This window comes from Macaca fascicularis, chromosome 18 (genome assembly GCF_037993035.2).
Source record: "Macaca fascicularis isolate 582-1 chromosome 18, T2T-MFA8v1.1".
Classification (NCBI taxonomy): domain Eukaryota; kingdom Metazoa; phylum Chordata; class Mammalia; order Primates; family Cercopithecidae; genus Macaca; species Macaca fascicularis.
In genome coordinates, this window is record NC_088392.1 from 37,292,932 (window position 1) to 37,312,626 (window position 19,695).

The 19,695-nt window shown below is 38.4% G+C and overlaps 1 protein-coding gene across 8 annotated transcripts in view; it reads right to left on the minus strand.

The window, feature by feature from the left end:
• DCC (DCC netrin 1 receptor) overlaps positions 1-19,695 on the minus strand; it is a 1,206,733-nt gene that overhangs the window by 1,148,379 nt on the left and 38,659 nt on the right. For 7 of the 8 annotated variants that reach the window (XM_074022755.1, XM_074022754.1, XM_005586669.5 and 4 more), the window contains exon 1: positions 1,927-2,458. The exons of the other annotated variant lie outside the window; for it this stretch is intronic. In XM_074022755.1, the coding sequence (XP_073878856.1) occupies positions 1,927-2,077 (151 nt within the window). In that variant the 5' untranslated portion in view covers positions 2,078-2,458. Of the gene's footprint in view, positions 1-1,926; positions 2,459-19,695 lie in introns of those variants that run through there. 8 annotated transcript variants of the gene reach the window in all.

Sequence of the window (19,695 nt, forward strand, 5' to 3'; positions counted from 1 at the left end):
CTAGATGAAAGCAAATACAGATGTAGAGGTTTAATTGGAATAAAATATACAAATTCAAAGGTAGAGTCACAGAGTCCATACCACTGGCAGGCTCTAATGGCAATGGCTTCTATTATTACTTCAGTGACAGCCACCCTGTGTGAAAGGGCCAAAGAGTCATACACACAGCTATAGCAACTGTGAGCGGCATCAGAAGAGTCAAAGTTAGATCCCCAAGGAAATTAATATATGCCTAGGGTAGCACTCTAATGGCAATTTATCACATGAAAGAAAAGGCCAACAGAAAACTGCTATGCTCTCTTTCATAGCTGATGGGAGCCTAGGAATGAAAGCCATTTATGCACACAGCAGCAATATAGTGTTACGTTCCCCACAATGAGGGTGGAATTATCTGTGCAGTCAGCGAATGTTCCCCAGGTATTTTCTGTGTGTGAGGACCTGCTCTAGGTAAGATTTCACCTGTACATGAATAAATGGAAATTGCCACCAATGCCATACAGATAGATGCTATAAGCCAGTGATTCTCAGTGTGATCTCCAGAATGCAGCATCAGATCTCCTGGGAATTTAGAAGTATGCATTTTGGGAGCTCTTCCCCAGAATATTAAATCAGAAATTCTAATAGTGGGGCCCAGAAATCACTGTTTTACACACTCCCCACATAATTTTCATGCAAGCACAAGTTTGAGAATCGCTACTATAAACATTTATAAAAGGAAAAGAAGATATATATATAATCCCTTGTGATCATCCCCATTCATTGAGAGGTGGCTGCAATTAGCAAAATGAAGTAACTTTTTTCCTAAAAGAAAATACCTTTCTATACACAGAAGCATTTATTAATATATTCAATCTGGCAAGTATTTATTGAGTAACTGCTTGGTATTGCTCCAATCATCAGCTAAGGAAAAATTAACACAACATAGGCCCTCTCTTAGAGGATCACACAGCCTCGTGGGACAATAACTATGCCTCCCTTTCCATTTCAGGCATTTATTTAATGTGTTTTTAGTTACTGTTCATTAAATTGAGATGACCCAACCGTTATGAAACAACTGCTTGTTTCAACTTACTGATTTTTAAATGAAAATTTACCAGTGTTTGTCATTCATTACAGTATAATGCACCATTCTATTTTATTGAAACTTTTCTATAATGAAATAAAAAGGAAACTGCTCTGTTGATTAAATGTTAATCCCAATGAGAATTGTAAAAGCTACAGAAATTAATATTGAACCAGAGAGTCTTTTCCTAACAAGGGATGGAGATGCTTAGGCCACCTCGGGACTAAATCACAGGGCGACTTTCAGGAACTAACAATCATCTGTTAATTAACCTCTAGGTTTCCCCTGTAAAGGGGTCACAAATGAGGTTTGGAGGAGCTAGTTGGCAGATTGTAAAGCTGAAAATAAGCATCCTATGAGAAAATTGATTGTCAGGAAAATTAGGAGGAGCTCAAATTATTGATTTTTTTTTTTTTCGAATTTGCTTGAAGCCCTAGCTTCATCAAACGTTTGAAGTCTTTTCGGGGGTGAGGGTAGGGGTGGTGGTGCAGGTTTTTCCAATGTTATTTTATTATTATTGAAGTTCACAAATCAGTAGCACTTTATTGCCCAAATAGCATGCAGAATAGGGAGGCATTTATTTTCTTTTCTACTTTAAAGGGAAATGCATAGAGAACCCCAGGAAGGATTTACAGTTTGCCTGGAATCATACAACTCATCAGCCTCAGTATTGGTGCTTGCATTTGATAGTGTGTTTCCTGGGCCAACAGAGGAGAACCGTTTTCCTTCCTCAGAATGCACTGAAAGCTGGCCTCTGAATTCTCATTAGAACTCAGCAGGGAGGGTGGCCTGAAGCTTAACATTTTCTATCTAAAGGTATATCCTGACTTATGTGAATCTGTGGAAAGGTTTAGAAATCTTACCTTTTCTCTGAGAGGCCAGAGAGCTCTGGGTTGTGGAATAGTTTGAGCTCTGGATTGTAGAATAGGTTGCATTCAACAGAAGAGTAGATAACCAGGCAGGAATCCAGGTAGATGATGGAAATGAAAGGCCTTGGACTTCAGGGGGCGCCATGACCCATAATAGATATGATGCCCCAAATCTGGGAGAATAACATTGGTTCTGATTTGCCAGAATAAGAAGGCAGATCTCAGACTCAGAATAGCTGGTAGAGAACTCCGAGAATTATCCGTTTGACTGGCTTCTCAACTGGACTCGATATCTGCTTAGAATCACACAGAGAGTTTGTGCCTTTAAAACTGTCACTCCAGCTGATAAATCTTCTCCTGATTAAATTACTGGCCTGAGTATCTTTGGTTTTCCTGAAGGGATCAGGGGACTCCTGTTACCAACCATGAAGCTGTTTAAAATTTTCTTCATCCTTTTGAGGGTGGCTGCAAAAGCCCACAGCCCACTAAACTGCAACAAAACCAAACCCATATACCCAGCAATACTGCAAGCAAAGCCTTGGTTCTTTCTCTCCAACCAAAACAAACCACTACTTGTTTGAGTGGCCTTGTGACCATAATTGCTGGATGTATAATAGTATTATTGTCTTTAGACACAATAAACACCGCTTTCCTAGCCAATAGTAGATTTCAATCTAAACATCAAAATACTCTGTTTTGGTCCATCTTTCATTGTGTTCCCCTGAACCTGCCTGCCTTTAATTGTGGTGTTAGTCCTCTGGAAGCTCAGGTTGGCAACCTCACTGAACAGAAAATAAACACTAAGGATTGTTGTCTATTTAACTTCATCACTAGCTTTGGCTTGCATGGTTGATAGATGTTAGAGGGTACTGTTTTTCCCCTGTCCCGTTTCCCCACTTATTTTATTTCTGATGACTTACCCGCAGGCTGTGTGTCTGGGACTTGGAACTGGGAATAGTCTCTTTCTCAAAGTGAGTTGCCAATCTGTCATGCATCCCTGCAGCTCTCAAAGTTTTTCATTAACTATTTTTTAGATAAACCTTCACTTGCAACAGCTCATTTTAGCTGCTCTCTGTTTGATGCCATTGGCTCAAGCCCAAACCACAGGTTAAAAACATGTATTATTAGAGCTCCTCTGGTTTCAGCTTCCTTGAAGACCAGAGTTTACTGGGAAACAGTATAATTTGACTAAGCCTAGCACAGGTGTTCATCATTAGGATGGGGATCTGGAAGCTGCAAGAAATAATTCTTACGGGTCTGACCTCCAAAACCTGCTGCCCACTGACTTATGCTTTTAAAAAAATTAGAAGTAGCAAGGAAAATAATTACAAATCTGAGGTTGGGTGTGGTGGCCCACACCTGTAATCTCAGTGATTTGGGAGGCCAAGGCAGGAGGATCACCTGAGACCAAGAGTTGGAAACCAGGCCGGGCACTGTAGCAATACCTCTGCCTCTTAAAAAAAAAAAAAAAAAAAAAAAAAAAAAAAAAAAAACACTTTAAAAAATTAGCTAGGTATGGTAGTGAACACATGTAGTCCTAGCTACTTGGAGGCTAAGGTGGGAGAATCCCTTGAGCCCAGGAGTTCAAGGCTGTAGTGGGCTGTGATTGCACTTCTGCACTCCAGCCTGGGAAACAGAGTGAGACCCTGTCTCAAAGATAATAATAATAATTATCATCATTACCATCCTAATTCTGTTGCAAAGAGTATTGAAGTAAGTGAAACCTGAAGTCTAGTGTCATTCAACACCACAATGGAAAGACGAGGATGCCTTAGGTATAGGAGTTAAGATCTATTTGGACCACGTTTTCTGAAGGTACGGTTTAGAGATGAGCTTCTCAGGCTGCACCTGTTGTTTGTAGCTCATAGTATTGTAAATGGTGATGGATTTAGCCAATGACAATTTACCAGCCTATCATGAATTTACCAGTAGGTAGGGTACTATGTGATACAAATCAACTATGGTGTGGATTGAAAAGCATGCTATGAATTGAGAATTAAAATATGCATTTAGCAAACAATACAAAATTGTGAAAATCATGGAACCTGAATCTGAACGGGGTCTTAAAGATAATCTAGTCTAGTAATTTTTAATCCGGACTGGATATTAGAATCTAGGTAATTGGTCTATGGTTGGGGCCCAGACACTGATATTGTTTCAAAACTCCCACACGCGATTTTAATGTGCACTTAGTTTTAACAACCACTTTTCTAGAACAGTGGTTCTAGACTAACTTTGTAAGTATGAACAGGTTTTAGAATTTCCTGAAGTTTGTCAAAACATTGATCCCTGGGCTTTAGTCTCAGATATTATGATTTAGTAGGGCTGGTTTGGGTACAGGAATTTTCATTTGTAACAAGCTCCTGGTGATACTGACACAGGTGGTTAGGTGACCACATTCTTGGATCCACATCTGGGCCAGTGGTCCTCAAACTTTGTTGTGATTGTTCATGAAAATAAAAATAATACAGAGGTTAAAATATGGATTGCTAGGTCTCACCCTCAGAGTTTCTGATTCAAGATTTGCATTTTTACAAGCTCCCATTGGTCCCACACTGCGAGAACCACTGACATAGGTCATTCGAGGATGAGGAAGTACATGTTAGAACCATCTGATGTGCTTTCTTCAAACTATATCTGCATCATCCCCTCTGCTTTCCATGAGATTCTGTATGGTCCAAGTCAGAAATCATTGATACAATAACCCTCTGTTATGAATGGGCATGTTATTCTTTCATTTCATAGTTAAGGATATTGAGGTTTAGAAAGAAAATGACTCAACCTCGATCACACATATATTGGGAGTGTACCTGTGGTCAGTGCCTGCCACATATCTCATTCCCATAGTGAAATCCCTGATGGTCATTCCAAGGAAGAACAGAGGGGAAAGTCTAATTTCATCACTTCTCAGTTTAGCCTAGTACTGGTCCTGGCTTCACCACAGAAATGAATGAAAGGTAAACAGCTTCCTTTGCAAAGAAAAATAACATCTGTATAAGATTGGAAGAAGATCCTAAAGGGACATAACATTATATTCTTCCTCCTTTTTGCCAGAAACAGGATGCTATTGGTATTGCATAGTTTGATTCCAATCCTGAAAAAAAGTAGAAGATGGAAGTCAACTTTATGGTCTTACTATATTTTATTTTCTTGGTCTTTCTTTCTATAAAACAAAATGAATTTCATTACATTTTTTGAGTAGACAGGAACACACCAAAGTAAATAATGTACCACCCATAAGTGGAGCATGAGATCACAGATAAAGGCATTAGCAGCAGGAGAGCGCAACAAGTTTCCCCCTCACCTACACATACATTCTTAAACCCCTGATATTAGCGAGGAATGATGGTGCCTTAAATAAAATGCACTGCCCATTAGAACTAGGTGTTTCTTCTTCCATCAACTTGCATTGTACATCAAGTAAATATGAATTGGGATTACACATATACTACCCTTTCTCACTATCGGTAACTGCCATTAGAAGACTTGACTATATAATTTCAGTCACAGCTTATGTGCAGTCATCCTATTAATAGCGTTAGCATGTGGCAATGTAGCATCCAAGCTTTCTAATTGGTTGAGTTGTCCTTTTGTTTTACTGAACATGAGAGTGACTCATGCAACTGCTACCCTTCAGCACAGATAGAGGATTTTCTGTTATTAGGCTGAACAATACTATATTTCAGTTTACTAAATTGCACATCAAGAACCTCAAGACAATTACTATACTTCACTCTGTGAGCCATCTATTCATCTTCTACCAGCCACTTACCTAGAGCTTCACGTTGATTCTGAGGCGTAATTAATAGACCAAGTGGGTTCTTATTCACACGTAACTGAATGAGCATGTGTGCTCTACCAGGCAGGCAATCTGTGCGCCTCATAAAGCAGATTTGATTTTGACTTATGGGCATTTATGCCAAGAATTTGAGGAGTCGAATAGTTAACACATAGCACTACACTGGCAGCATTAAAGCTGATACACAGATTTGTGTCTGACATTAGCTGTCCCAGTGGTGCAGTCTGTGACACTTCTCCCAGACATGCATCTGCAAGACACCTTCCAAAGATTTGGTGAAAAAGCAGCATATCCATATGATGGCATAAGTAGGTTAAGTATATTTCCAGTCACTCTACCCCCAATAGATCCATGGATATGCCCAAATAGAATAGAGTTGCTTGATTATAATATGGTGCTCAGTTGCATTATGACTCCTATTAAAGTTTGACCAGTGTCCTTGGTAAATAACTCAAGTATTCTCCTCCCTTCCCCGAGTCCCCTTGAACTAGGGCAGTCTTTGAATCTATGAGACACTCTGAATATGGCAAGATGATAACATTCACTGACAACCAATGCTTAAAGCAGGACAAAGACCCTGGTAGCCTGTCTTCATCTCAGAAAGAAAAGCAAGTATGAATTCTTAATTCCTTCTGGTTCTCTTATTCTCAAGTTAAAACCACCTTCCTCTGGTCAAACAATTTCTTTGAATCTGTTCAAACTATATATTTCAGTTAGAGGATGCAAAACCAGAAATTTGAGGAAAATAGAATTGGATCTCTCTTTTGTGCCTAGCTATATGTTTGTTGGCTTAAAAAAACATACATTCTGATTTTACATATTAAGATCCATAATGGTGAAGCAACATTTGAGGGTCCTTCTAAGTGTTCATGACCTATAAAGCAGAGAAAAAAAATCCCTTGGAAAGAAGTCAAGAGATTATAGGTTCCAAGTTGATCCTGCCTCTCATAAACTATTGCAGCTTGGGGATGTGCCTGTTTATATACCAAGTTTCTGTTCCCTCATCTTCAGAATGGAAATATTACTTTATAATTTTGGTTTGAGAACCAGATGATAGCATACATGAATGTAGAAGTCTAAAAGTGTGTATAACATTTTACACACATACACACACACACAAAATCTGTAACAAGATGTTCTACTCTTACATGGATGTGAAAGGCGAGAAGATGGTAAGACTTTTAGTAATGGAGGGGACAAACTTCTGCAAAATACGCTGTATAAACTCCAAGTGCGAATACACTCAATGTTCGCTATGTGTAAGACAGTGTAGTATGCTGAGGGAAGTGTAATAATGAATACAACAGACAATTTCTGACTTAGGTGAGCTGCGAAAAAAGATGGATATGAAGAATAACTAATATTTTGCCTAATGTGACAAGTGACCATGATGCTTGGCCACAAAACTCTTGCCTGGGACTCAGGATGCTGCATTTCTTCTCTTTCCTTCATCCTAAGAGACCATGAGTCTCCTTGGAGCTCTGCACACTCCTGCATATGACAAGAGCAGATGCCAACCTGGGTTTCTTCAGACTGCACAGCAGCATAAAAGGTGGAAGCTATTCCACTCATCAGCAAACGCAAATGACTAGAGTGTGAAATCCTACCCACAAATTTAAAATAAACGATGCAAATTTCTTTAATTTAAAATTTATTAGGGTAAAAATGTCCAATGATTGCTACTAAATTGGAGTGTCTGTAGGCAGGGTAAGCCTCTGCCAGGCTCCCCAGGTGCCCAAGAGTGTCACAACTGTCCTTTCTGTGCCCATCCTGATGTGCTCACCAGATGATCGACAGAAGCAGCATGAGAAGGTAGTGGATGTCTCCCAGCAGGTAGAGCTTTGGAAATAGATCCACCTACCTCCAAAGGGATATGCAGTCACTGTTTCATTACTGAGAAATGGGGAAAGAACAGAAATATAGTCATGGAAGAAATGTCTGTGGGAGAGCAAACAACCTGAAGATCTGACACACGATCCTCATAGAGAGAACAATGCTTCCCCTATTACAGATCTTTTGCTGCCTGGGCCTTCTGTTTCTGGTGGGGAAAGCATAGAAACCTTAGGGAAGAAACATGCTCTAACCAAATTCCACCTTTGCTCTGCACTAGTGCTATAATTTCTGGCATATTGTAATGTAAGTCTCAGTCTCTCTATATGAAAAATTGGTATAAGACTCTCCTTGTTTGAATTGGAAGCAATATGTGTGAAAGGTTAGTACTTAATAGTTTCTCAACCCAAGAAATTGTTTTATTCATTGAATCAATCAATAATAATCAATTAGATATACACTGTATGCCAGACTTTCATGAAAGGAAGGGGCTCATTGTCCTTATAAAATAAATCAAATGATGGAGGACCCAGGGAGGTGCACACAGCGTCAAAGATTTAGTGATCCAACAAGAGAATTGACTTTTAACTTATTATTTAGCTTCTGAAAAATTATTCTGTTTCTTTGTTGAAAATGTAACTCCTACCTTAGAAGTACCTTTTTTATAAGTGCTGTCAGTTTTCTCTAGAAATCCATATTGCTTTTTGCATGACTATGTACTCTGTTATCATACAAAGTATTATGATAATCCAGAATTTCTCAGCTTCATCACTATGGACAGGTTGGGTCAGATAAATCTTTATTGACCTGTGCTCTGTAAAACATTTAGCAACCTCCATAGCCTCCACCTACCACGTTATTAACATACGATTGTCAGGATGAGCCAATAAAAATCCAAGACATCCAGCTAAATTTGAGATAAACTATGACTAATTTCTTAGTAGAAATGTGTTCCATGTGATAGTTGAGATATACTAAACATAATTTATTGTTTATTGAAAATTCAAATTTAATTGTGTACCTTCTATATTATTTGGCAGGTAGGACTTCTCCAGTGTGACAACCAAAAATGTCTGCATACGTTGCCAAATACATGCTGGGAGTGCAAAACTGGCTTCTGGTTATAAGCCACTACAAAAATGAACTCCAACAAGATAAAATGGAAGTACAGAGTGACTCTTCAGGTGGGCTCACCCTGTGTGTACACAGCCAGAGCTGAGTGGTTCCAGGGAGGGTGGATACACATGTTCTTCCCTATACACACAGGGCAGAGAATACACAACTAACACCCAGGAAATGACATAGTTTGTGATGAATGGCTATCCTCAGTCCTGAATGATCTCTGGCTATTAATATGTATTGGTCTTACCAAGCTTCCACTATGTGGAGACACTTTTGCCCAAAAATTCCTCAAATGCACTTGAACTTATAGCCGAAGCTATCATTTATACTTCCATGTGGATCATACACTTAAGAACACACAGCTTGACTTGACTATGCCTGGAAAACTCATTTCCAAAATATACTCATTCCCTACATATTTTCACATGTGCGTGGGAAGGCTGCTGAAAGCAGAAGAGAAGTCCCTGGAAGGAAAAAAGTCCAGAGAATACATCTCACCTTCTCTCTCCAGTTTACCTGCAGAAAGCTGACAGAAACCTGATGGCTCAAATAAAATCTTTGCTGAAATACTCTTACTAAAGGGATTTTTACCAACACATTCTATAAATACTGGAAATAGCCATGCAAACTACAGTATAGATTTCCATGAAAAAAAAAAACAAAAACAAAAACAAAAAAAACAGGTGGCACTTATAAAGGAAAATGCTTCTGCAATAGTAGCTTAATTTGCAACCAGAAAACAGTAATTTGGAAGAACTGAAATAATAAATAAAAATTAATTCTCTTGTTAGATCATGAAATCTGGAGAGCTATGTGTCAACAGCCTGGTTTATGGACTGTGGCTACAAAGCAACAAATTACTACAAAGATACACAGCACATCTATGAATTTTAGACCTGGAAAGACTTTAGAAATCTTCCTTTCCAATGTCTTCAGAAACATGAAGACTTGTCTTCTCCTAATGCCTCAATTAGCAGAAAAAAATAGGGAAGTCAAATGGCACACAAAACATCATAAAGCAAGTTGGTGACAGAACTAAGACAGAGATCTCCAAAGCTCCTGCTGGCTCCACAGATGTTAATGTTATTCTAGGCTTTCGTGCTTAGCAATACAGGCTGAGTCCTGCCTGGTGCCAGGGAGAGCCCCTCACATAGACCACGATGTGAGTGGTATGCCCATGGATGCATGTGCCATACTGAATGCCCCCTGAAGAACACCCTCCAGGGTTGCCAAGGGTCAACTCTGGGCAGTGGAACATGATTGGTGGTGGGGAGGAAAGGAAAACATTTACTTTTTACTTTCAAAACTAGATATTGGCTAAACTTTTACAAATGTGTATTATTTTCATATGCAAACAAAATGTAAAGAGAAAAAGGGTTCTTTTGGTTGTAACCTATTAGAATCCCATTCATTGCAACAGAATATTTGAAAGAGTAGAGAGCATTGCAATAAGCCTCAAAGAATGAGGCCAGAACAAACTATAGATAGAAACATCACATTCTTCTTCTTAAATATAGACAGTGTTTGTTCAGATCATACTTCATTAAAGCTGGAGGAACAGAGGGAAAGAAAGAAGGAAGGAAGGAAGGAACGGAGGGAGGGAGGGAGGGAGGGAGGGAAAAACAAAACAAAACAAAACAGCTTGACTTTGCCCTCCCTTGCATTGGAAAGATCTTAAAGGAAGTTGGTGTGTCCGCTGTTGGTGCTAGCTCTGTCCAAACACATAGCAAGGCCTTGCAGAAGGAGACTGCTGCAGCTTCAATACATCTGAAAACAATATACCATTCTTGTGCACTGAAGAGCTGGGAAATGTCATCATCCAGACTCCCTCTCTGGTCTCCTGTAATTTACCTTTTTTTTTCCTCTCCCTTCCCACAAGATCCATTCATCCTTGGTCCTGATGTCCAGGATCTCATCGGTGTTCGCACACCTTCAGTAAGTCTCATAGAAAACAGGCTGCTGGAGGGCAGAGCCATACCTGCTGCAAAGCACTAAATCACTGCTTAGTACATTAGACAGGAAGCAAAGAACATGATCAATAGTTGTTGCCATTTAAGCATCTTTCTGCTATATGTCTATTTCAAATGAAAGTGCTATTAAGAAAATATGAGAAAGACATTTTCAGCTGAATTCGATGTAATTTGCTACTGATGAAATAAAACATCATATATCTCACCTTAGCTACTCTATCCTTTCTGCTTCATTTTGTTCTTCAAATTGGAGTTAAACTACTGGCTTTTAAGTAGCTACAATTTATGGCATCAAAAACCAGAGCTACTTCGGTAATGGTATCTGTGATAGGTACTAGCCTGGAGAGTTAGTTTCAGTGAGGACATTGAGTTTATGGTGAAAGGTGATTTTTGATACATGATACATGTTGCATAATGTGTACAAACTATGTGTGCAATTGTAATGTATCAGAAATTATATATGGGAAACAAAACAGCACCAGGAATTAAATTCCCAACAATCTCTTTCCCTAATTTCTAAAATCAAAAGTTGCTTCTCCTGCTGTGTATTACTTGGCTGCTGTTCCCTCTGCCTAAACCATCTCAACCAAGGTCTCCCAACACACATTTTCAGAAATAATGTATACACCTTGGGGTTTAAAAATCAAGGCTCACCAAGATAATTAGCTTGGTTAATTAATATATCACTCCATTTCTTTCAAAACTCATTATACTCACAAAAGGCCTATTGGACCAACAGAAGAGGAATGAAAATAAATGACTAGGGAAATATTACTCAAGAAAAAACATCATTTACTGATTGAAAAACTAATATGAGGATTACCAAAATCCCCTAATGACATTCCATCACAAGGTCTAAATTTAAAATCATGTCTGAGGGCAAAAAATAGGCTATATCTTTGTTAAGATCTTAAAACTGGAATTTAATACAGGTCTTTTGAATAGGGGAAACACCCTAAAAACTCCATCACTGTTGTTCGGTAATCTGGCAGATGGGAAATGTTCTGAAATAGTGGTTCAGAAAGATTTGGATATGGATGCTGTTTTGCCCCCTGGAAAAGTTACATAGGCTCCCAGAGCCTCTGTTTTCTCACCTGTGAAATGGGAAAATAACATTATTAATATTGGCTAATATTGAGTTCTTACTGTATGCCAGATGTCTAGAAACAACATAAAAGTTTGTGGTGAGGATTGAATAAGAATCTACCTATATCTGCGTAAGCATACACATACATATGCATACACATGTGTGTTATCTATATATCATGCTCCGCATGATTCCTGGGACATAGTATACCCCAAACAAATGTTCTTTTCTACTACTAAGATGGCTATTATAGCTAGCAGAAGCAATAAGTGAAGAGGCAGTTTTAAAAGAGGAAAACAACTGTCAACTAAACCAAGCACTACACAAAAATAATTACATATTAAAAAACCTTACAGATGACTGGAATTACTTGAAAGAAAAAGATCATTCATTCATTCGGTCTAGCTAGGTTAGACTTTAGATTTGACTTTCCGAGTTCAAGGAATTTACATTCCTCCCTGAAAAATACCACTAATTACTACTACTCCTCCTACTACTCCTCCTACTACTAATGATACTACTGCTAACACTACTACTAACACTACTACCACTACCAATTGGTTATATAGAATCACTTCATCCTCTGAGTGTTTTTAAACTGTGGAACTGTTCCCCTGGAATAGGATCTTATTTGGAAGCTAGGAATAAAATAGCTGCTCTAAAAGTGTGTAATTTCAGGCCAGGTGCAGTAGCTCACGCCTGTAATCCCAGCACTTTGGGAGGCCCAGGCATAGAAAAATAAGCCAGATGTCATGGTGGGAACCTGTAGTCCCAGCTACTTGGGAGGCTGAGGTAGGAGAATTGCTTAAACCTCGGAGGCAGAGGTTGCAGTGAACTGAGATCATGCCACTGCACTCCAGCCTGGGTAACAGAACAAGACTGTCTCCAAAATAAATAAATAAATAAAAATAAAAGTGTGTAATTTCAAAATGAAGGCTTGCTGGCTATTTCATACAACACATCCACTTTATCAAGATAAGAAAATGGAGCACCCAGACAAGTGCGTTCCTGTTTATCCTCTACATTTGCTTTTTCAGGGAATTTTATGCAATGGTTATGAGCCATTCACATTTAATTTTCCTTTGCTCTATGCACTGTTTATCATCGTAGAAGGCATCTGAGCTTCTACAAAAACTTCTGGTTTTCAAGAACTCTGAGTTTTGGTTATGTGTTTCATTATTATGTAGACAGCTATTCCACAAACTAATTATTTGAAGAACCCATTAATTAAGATTAGTTCTTCATGTTTTTGTAAACACTGGTTTATATCTCTCTTTTCATTATTACTGCTTGTGTATGTTACCCCAAAATGGACTCTTTTCCTTGGGGATTGTGAAAGGCCTCTTTGTCAAATATGAATGCAATGAAATAGTTTAATTGTCAGAGTAGACTATGCAAATATGTACTTTTCGTCTTGTTTATAATTGTCATGCATTTCTGCTAATTTTCCAAATGAAACAAAGTCCATTTCTGAATCACGCATACAAATGTAGGCATAAAAAGAAGACTTGGCAACTTTAAAAACAAGCCTATGAGTATTTTCTGAACAGTCAACTCTCCTGCTACACAGGGTCTTCACCCCACCACGCCACCCCAGGGACAGCAACAAAAGCTTTTGTCACCTTCATTTCTGTTGTAGAATTTTTTTGTGATCTTTAACTACCCCTGGAGAACTGTGGACTCTTCCTCCCCACTGCAGAGAATGGTCTCCACAGGAATGTGGTTACAGGTGAGACGATGTCATCGTGTTTGACATTACTCATTCATGAATGTGTTTCAGGTGTTGCTGCAGATTTAAATTACTGCTGAGATAAAGGGGAAAAAATGATTCACACAAAGAGCTTTAGCAAAGCCATGCCAGGATTGCACCCTCACCTCTGAGGGAAGTTCAGTATGAACTGTCACTCCTTGGTGCACAGAGGTCTCTAATGATTACAGGGGTTATGTGACATTCATCGTTCAGCCTCAGTTCAGTGACATTCATCGTTCAGCCTCAGTTCAGTGAATCCTATGTTCCCTTGAGTGCCCAGAGTCGGGCTGCTATTGAGAAGTTCAAAAACAAGTTGACTATACAGTTTCTAGTCAGACGAAATTTACATGTAATTGAGAAGACACATAGGAAATAAACAGAATTAAAATGACATTTTAATATATTAAAAGTAATGCAAATAAAATTTTAAGTAAGAAAATAAGTGATTGTGGTAGGGGAATTTTAAGTGATCAGAAAAGCAATTCTTAGAGGAAGTGCTAATTGACAGATGAGTTTGCTTAGATACATATACAGGAAGGAGTTGGTGCTGTTCCAGCTAAAGAAAAGCCAAGACAAAAATTCAGTGCAATGAAAATTTCTGTAATAAATGTATAGAAGCCCATTGACTGATTTGGAGGATGAGATTTTGAAATGTTGTTATATCATACACCATCAGGAGCTCCAAACTGCAGAGAGAAACAGGAAAAATTACAATAATCATATGAAACACACAGAAACTAGGAAAATGAAGGAAGGTGTTTTAGAAAAATAACATCTGAATAATTCATGAAAGAAATAATAAAGTAATAGATGTTTACTTCATAAAAAATTAAAACTCCAAATTTTTTAAATGACATAAATAAAAAGAAAAGACTAGTCATAAAAGAGTAAAGTCGGCCGGGCACGGTGGCTTACGCCTGTAATCCCAGCACTTTGGGAGGCCGAGACGGGCGGATCACGAGGTCCAGAGATCGAGACCATCCTGGCTAACACGGTGAAACCCCCTCTCTACTAAAGATACAAAAAAAAAAAAAATTAGCCGGGCGCGGTAGCGGGCGCCTGTAGTCCCAGCTGCACGGGAGGCTGAGGCAGGAGAATGGCGTGAACCTGGGAGGAGGAGCTTGCAGTGAGCCGAGATCACGCCACTGCACTCCAGCCTGGGCGACAGAGCGAGACTCTTTCTCAAAAAAAAAAAAAAAAAAAAAAAAAGACTAAAGTCTATTTGACACTAATGTAACAAAAATAATATACTTAAAGTATATAAACACACGCTACATAATATACAATAAGCTATACCATATAACGTTCAATGAGATAAATAAGATACAAAAGGAAGATCGGCAAATCATGTAATAGATAATTCACAGAAGTACAGTTGTCTAACCATCACATAAAAATATAATTAATATAAAACATCCCTCTGATAATAAAAGATGCAATTTAAAAAATGATAACATTTCTCACCAGTCTGTTTCTCGTAATACCTTCTCTCTTGCATGAAATATGGTAAGATGGACAATGCTATAAATTTAGAGTAAGCGGTAAACATCGGTACCGCATTTCTGGAAAACTATTGCTGATATTTATCACGAGCCTTTAGTACGTTCATGCTCTTAACTCAAGAATTTTGTCTTTGAGAATCTGTCTTAAGGGATGTATCAGGTGTAAGAAGGATCCAGCACAAAGACATTCATCCTAGCATCATGTGTAATGGTGAAGAATTTGAAATGAACGTGCAAAACTAGAGAAATGATTAAATAAATTATAATATGCCTATATGATGGAATACTATGGAATAATCTAAATTTTATTTGTGCATAATTTTTAAAACATGGTAATATGATTTTGATGAAATAATGAATAACATACAATGTAAGAGTGAAGAATACAGTCTTAGAAGTCAAGGTGACTGATATGCACCTCTGGATTACCTCCTACACAGCCACCTGAGTATTACAGGTACAAGTTATGTAACAGTGGAATCAAGCTCTCTGCTTCCCCTTCAATTTACTCTGTCTCCTGTGTTCCCTATCTCCATTAAAGTCACCATCAGTCTACCCACAGACCCAAGGCAGAACCCTGATATCATCCTCAACTTCTTAATTTCTATAATCTCCCAGGTCAAATTGGTCATTGTTGGCTGTCTCCAAAATATCTCTCTAATATGTCATTATTATAACACCAGAGTATTGGTTCACTTCCAAAAGTTTCTAGCCCAAATACTTTCAATAGTCCACAAATGGCTTCTCTGACTCCAGTTTTATCTCAGTAAAACCTGCCCTATAAGTTTTACCAAAATGTTCTCTATAAAACGGAAATATGATTATAGTACTTTCTTCATTAAGGCATTTATTTTATTTTAAAATAAAATACAGAATAGAATATAAAAAAGTATTAGTCACTGCATGTAGTTACGGTCAATATAGCTTTATAAAACTTTTTTTTTTATTATACTTTAAGTTCTAGGGTACATGTGCATAACGTGCAGGTTTGTTACATATGTATACTTGTGCCATGTTGGTGTGCTGCACCCATCAACTCGTCAGCAGTCATCAACTCGTCATTTACATCAGGTATAACTCCCAATGCAATCCCTCCCCCCTCCCCCCTCCCCCCTCCCCATGATAGGCCCCGGTGTGTGATGTTCCCCTTCCCGAATCCAAGTGATCTCATTGTTCAGTTCCCACCTATGAGTAAGAACATGCGGTGTTTGGTTTTCTGTTCTTGCAATAGTTTGCTAAGAATGATGGTTTCCAGCTGCATCCATGTCCCTACAAAGGACACAAACTCATCCTTTTTTATGTCTGCATAGTGTTCCATGGTGTATATGTGCCACATTTTCTTAATCCAGTCTGTCACTGATGGACATTTGGGTTGATTCCTTTTATTTAAATTATATGTCAAAAGAAGTTTGAAAGGCACTGCTCTGAGTTTCTTGGTGTTTTCTAAATAATTTTATTATAGCATATAAATTATTGTGATTTTATTTGCCTGTTTCCTCTACTGACTGCATGGTCTACAATAGCAACAGATATTTCCTATTCATTTTTACATCTCTGAATATTAAGACATATGAAAGTACACTTAGCACAGAACACCACTCAATGTATGTTAGATGAAAATGTACATGCATGCAGCATGCAGCTTCTTTGGCTTGGCTATTAGGGAGTCAATCTTAGATCCTCATCCAAAGACATGTGACTCCTTAAGGAACTAAAAGGCAGCATTATTTGTTTCTCCAAAGCATGGACTAGGGAGATAGCTTTTTTCCAAGACTTTCAAATATGATTTTATTTCTGAACTTTAATCCCAAGTTCTTATTATAAATTTCCAAGGTATAATTCTGTCATGTTTTAGCATTTTGGGTGGAATATGCTAAAAATGTCTTGTAACATGAGAATAGGATCAATAATTAGCAGCAGCTCCTAAGAATGAGCTCGCTAGGGCAGAAAAGAGAAGAGGAACAAGAAACAGCAGCCCCAGTGAAAGCAGACCTTGAAGCCAGAACATACAGAGTTGAGGATCTGCAAATATTGATCCAATTTGTTGGGACACTGGCACCTCAAACCAGGTCTGAACCCCCTCAGTGGTGGGACACAGGAAGTGAAGTCAGCCCTGCAATGGAGTCAAGGGCAGGGCTAGGGTATAGCTATATTGAGAACATAACATAGGCATAGAAGGCCCAGCTCTAGCTGGGTTGGGTTCCTCAATGTTGTTCCTGCTCCTCTTCTGCAACTTGAACTACTTTGATGTTGAATTCATACCTTGTGCCCAATGAAATATGTATCACCCTGCTGGCCAAATACTCTATTCTTAGAAATAGTGCATTATTTGATAAGATTTTCTTTCAGCATAACAAGATTGCACCCTTAGATGCTAAAAAATTATCCTTTCTAAAATGCTGCACCAACTACATGCATCACCTGCCCCTTAAGTAAATCCAGATGGTTTAAAACAGAATTTTTCATCTACTATAGGATCAAAGTACAATCTTCAAAAATCAATTTATAATTTCACAGTGATATCACTATAGTTCAAACATGATTTGATTTTTTTCCTTAATGAGGCCCTTTAATTTATAAATTCAGCAACACTAATTATTCCACTTAAGAAATAATTAGTGCCCCCTTTCTTCCTTGTCTAATTAATACCCTGTATTCAAGTTGCTAAGAAAGGTTACAATGCCAAGTTGTTCTTTGTTAATTTTTTTTGAAAAAATTGATCTGAGTATGTTCCCTAATGGCAGCTTTAGAACAGCTCCTTTAAGTCTAGGTAAGCACAGATGATTTCCTCCTAGCTGAAAGAGACTACAGAAGAGTCTTTCATTTCTTCTCTGCTGCAGAGTCCCCATGCTACAATGGCCAGCCCCATACAGCCAGGTGAGAAAGAACAGGCAGAACTATTTAATACATTGGGTGCTAGAAACTATGTACATAATTGACTCATACAATTTTAGATTTGGAATGGATCTTACAAGTTGTTTCTGTTTTACACGACTCAACATCCTCATTTTACATGGACAGAAATTAAGGCCCAAGGACAGTCTACAAAGTTTTTAAATCACCTAAGATATTCAGAGACAGATATAAAAGTCATATACACCATGGAATACTATGCAGCCATAAAAAATGATGAGTTTGTGTCCTTTGTAGGGACATGGATGCAGCTGGAAACCATCATTCTTAGCAAACTATCACAAGAACAGAAAACCAAACACCGCATGTTCTCACTCATAGGTGGGAACTGAACAATGAGATCACTTGGACTCGGGAAGGGGAACATCACACACCGGGGCCTATCATGGGGAAGGGGGGGGGAGGGGGGAGGGATTGCATTGGGAGTTATACCTGATGTAAATGACGAGTTGATGGGTGCTGATGAGTTGATGGGTGCAGCACAGCAACATGGCACAAGTATACATATGTAACAAACCTGCACGTTATGCACATGTATCCTAGAACTTAAAGTATAATAATAATAATAAATAAATTTAAAAAAGAAAAAGTCATGGTTAAATCTCAAAATCCAGCATTCTTCTACTGAATCAAACTGCCCATCAGAAATGACCATTGATGTTTAGAAAGTGGGGAATGGAGTTTAGAAATGTGGGGAATGGAGAGATTTGTCTTGTAAGGGGGTTCTATCTGGCAATTTTTTTCCTGCTAATTGTGTAGGTGCTTGGGTACCACAAGCTCAATCTAAAGAGACACTTGATTCAACTGGCAAGATGGTGTACTAAGAATCATCAAACAGGAAATTTAATTATATATTATCTTGCTAATTTGCAAGATGTTTTTGGATAATACCTCATTTATCTCAGAGTAGAAACTTTATTCTAGAGGACTGGTATAGTTTGAATGTCGCTCCTCTAAAATACATGTTGAAACTTAATCCTTATTGTGGTGACAGTAAGAGATAAGGCTTTTGGGGAAATGACTAGGTAATGAAGAATTCTCCATCATGAATGGATTAGTGCCTTATGAAAGGGCTGGAGGGAACTAGCTTAGGTCCATTTTGCCTTTTCATCTTCTTCCATGTGTGGAAACAATATTCCTCTCCTCCAGAGGATGCAGCAAAAGGTACCCTCTTGGAATCAAACAGACCAGGCCCTCACCAGTCATCAAACCTGCCAGTACCTTGCTCTTGAACTTCCCAGCCTCCAGAACTATGAGAAATCAATTTCTATTCTTATAAATTACCCAGTCTCAGGTATGCTGTTACAGCAGCACAAACAGATTAAGACAGGGACATTATATAAATGTGAGGACCTCAAGAAGGTTTCAAGTCAAGGGTCCAAGACAGAGATTCCTAACTTCTGGTGGAACTTCAAGGCAAAGTACCAGATTTCAAAGCTGCTTCAGACTGTTCAATCTGCCCCTAAATTATCCAGGTACCTAATAACTAAGCTGAAGCTAAGTAACTCTCAACTTTTGATAAGTGCTCATTCCCTACACTGCAAGCAGTGGAAGAAAGATAACAAAAATTATTGGAAAGATTTTCTGCCATTAAGTGATGCACAAATATTAAATAAACTCTTTGCAGCTAGGAAAGTGAATTAAGGGCTATTACTGCTAATATTAATTATAGCTGAAAACAGTCATAACAAGCATGGCAGCGGAGAGAAGAGTGTTGAATAACAGAACAAATTAAATACATGGATATAAGTGTTTTCTACAAGGGAAATAATTTTACTGGGCAAAAGTCC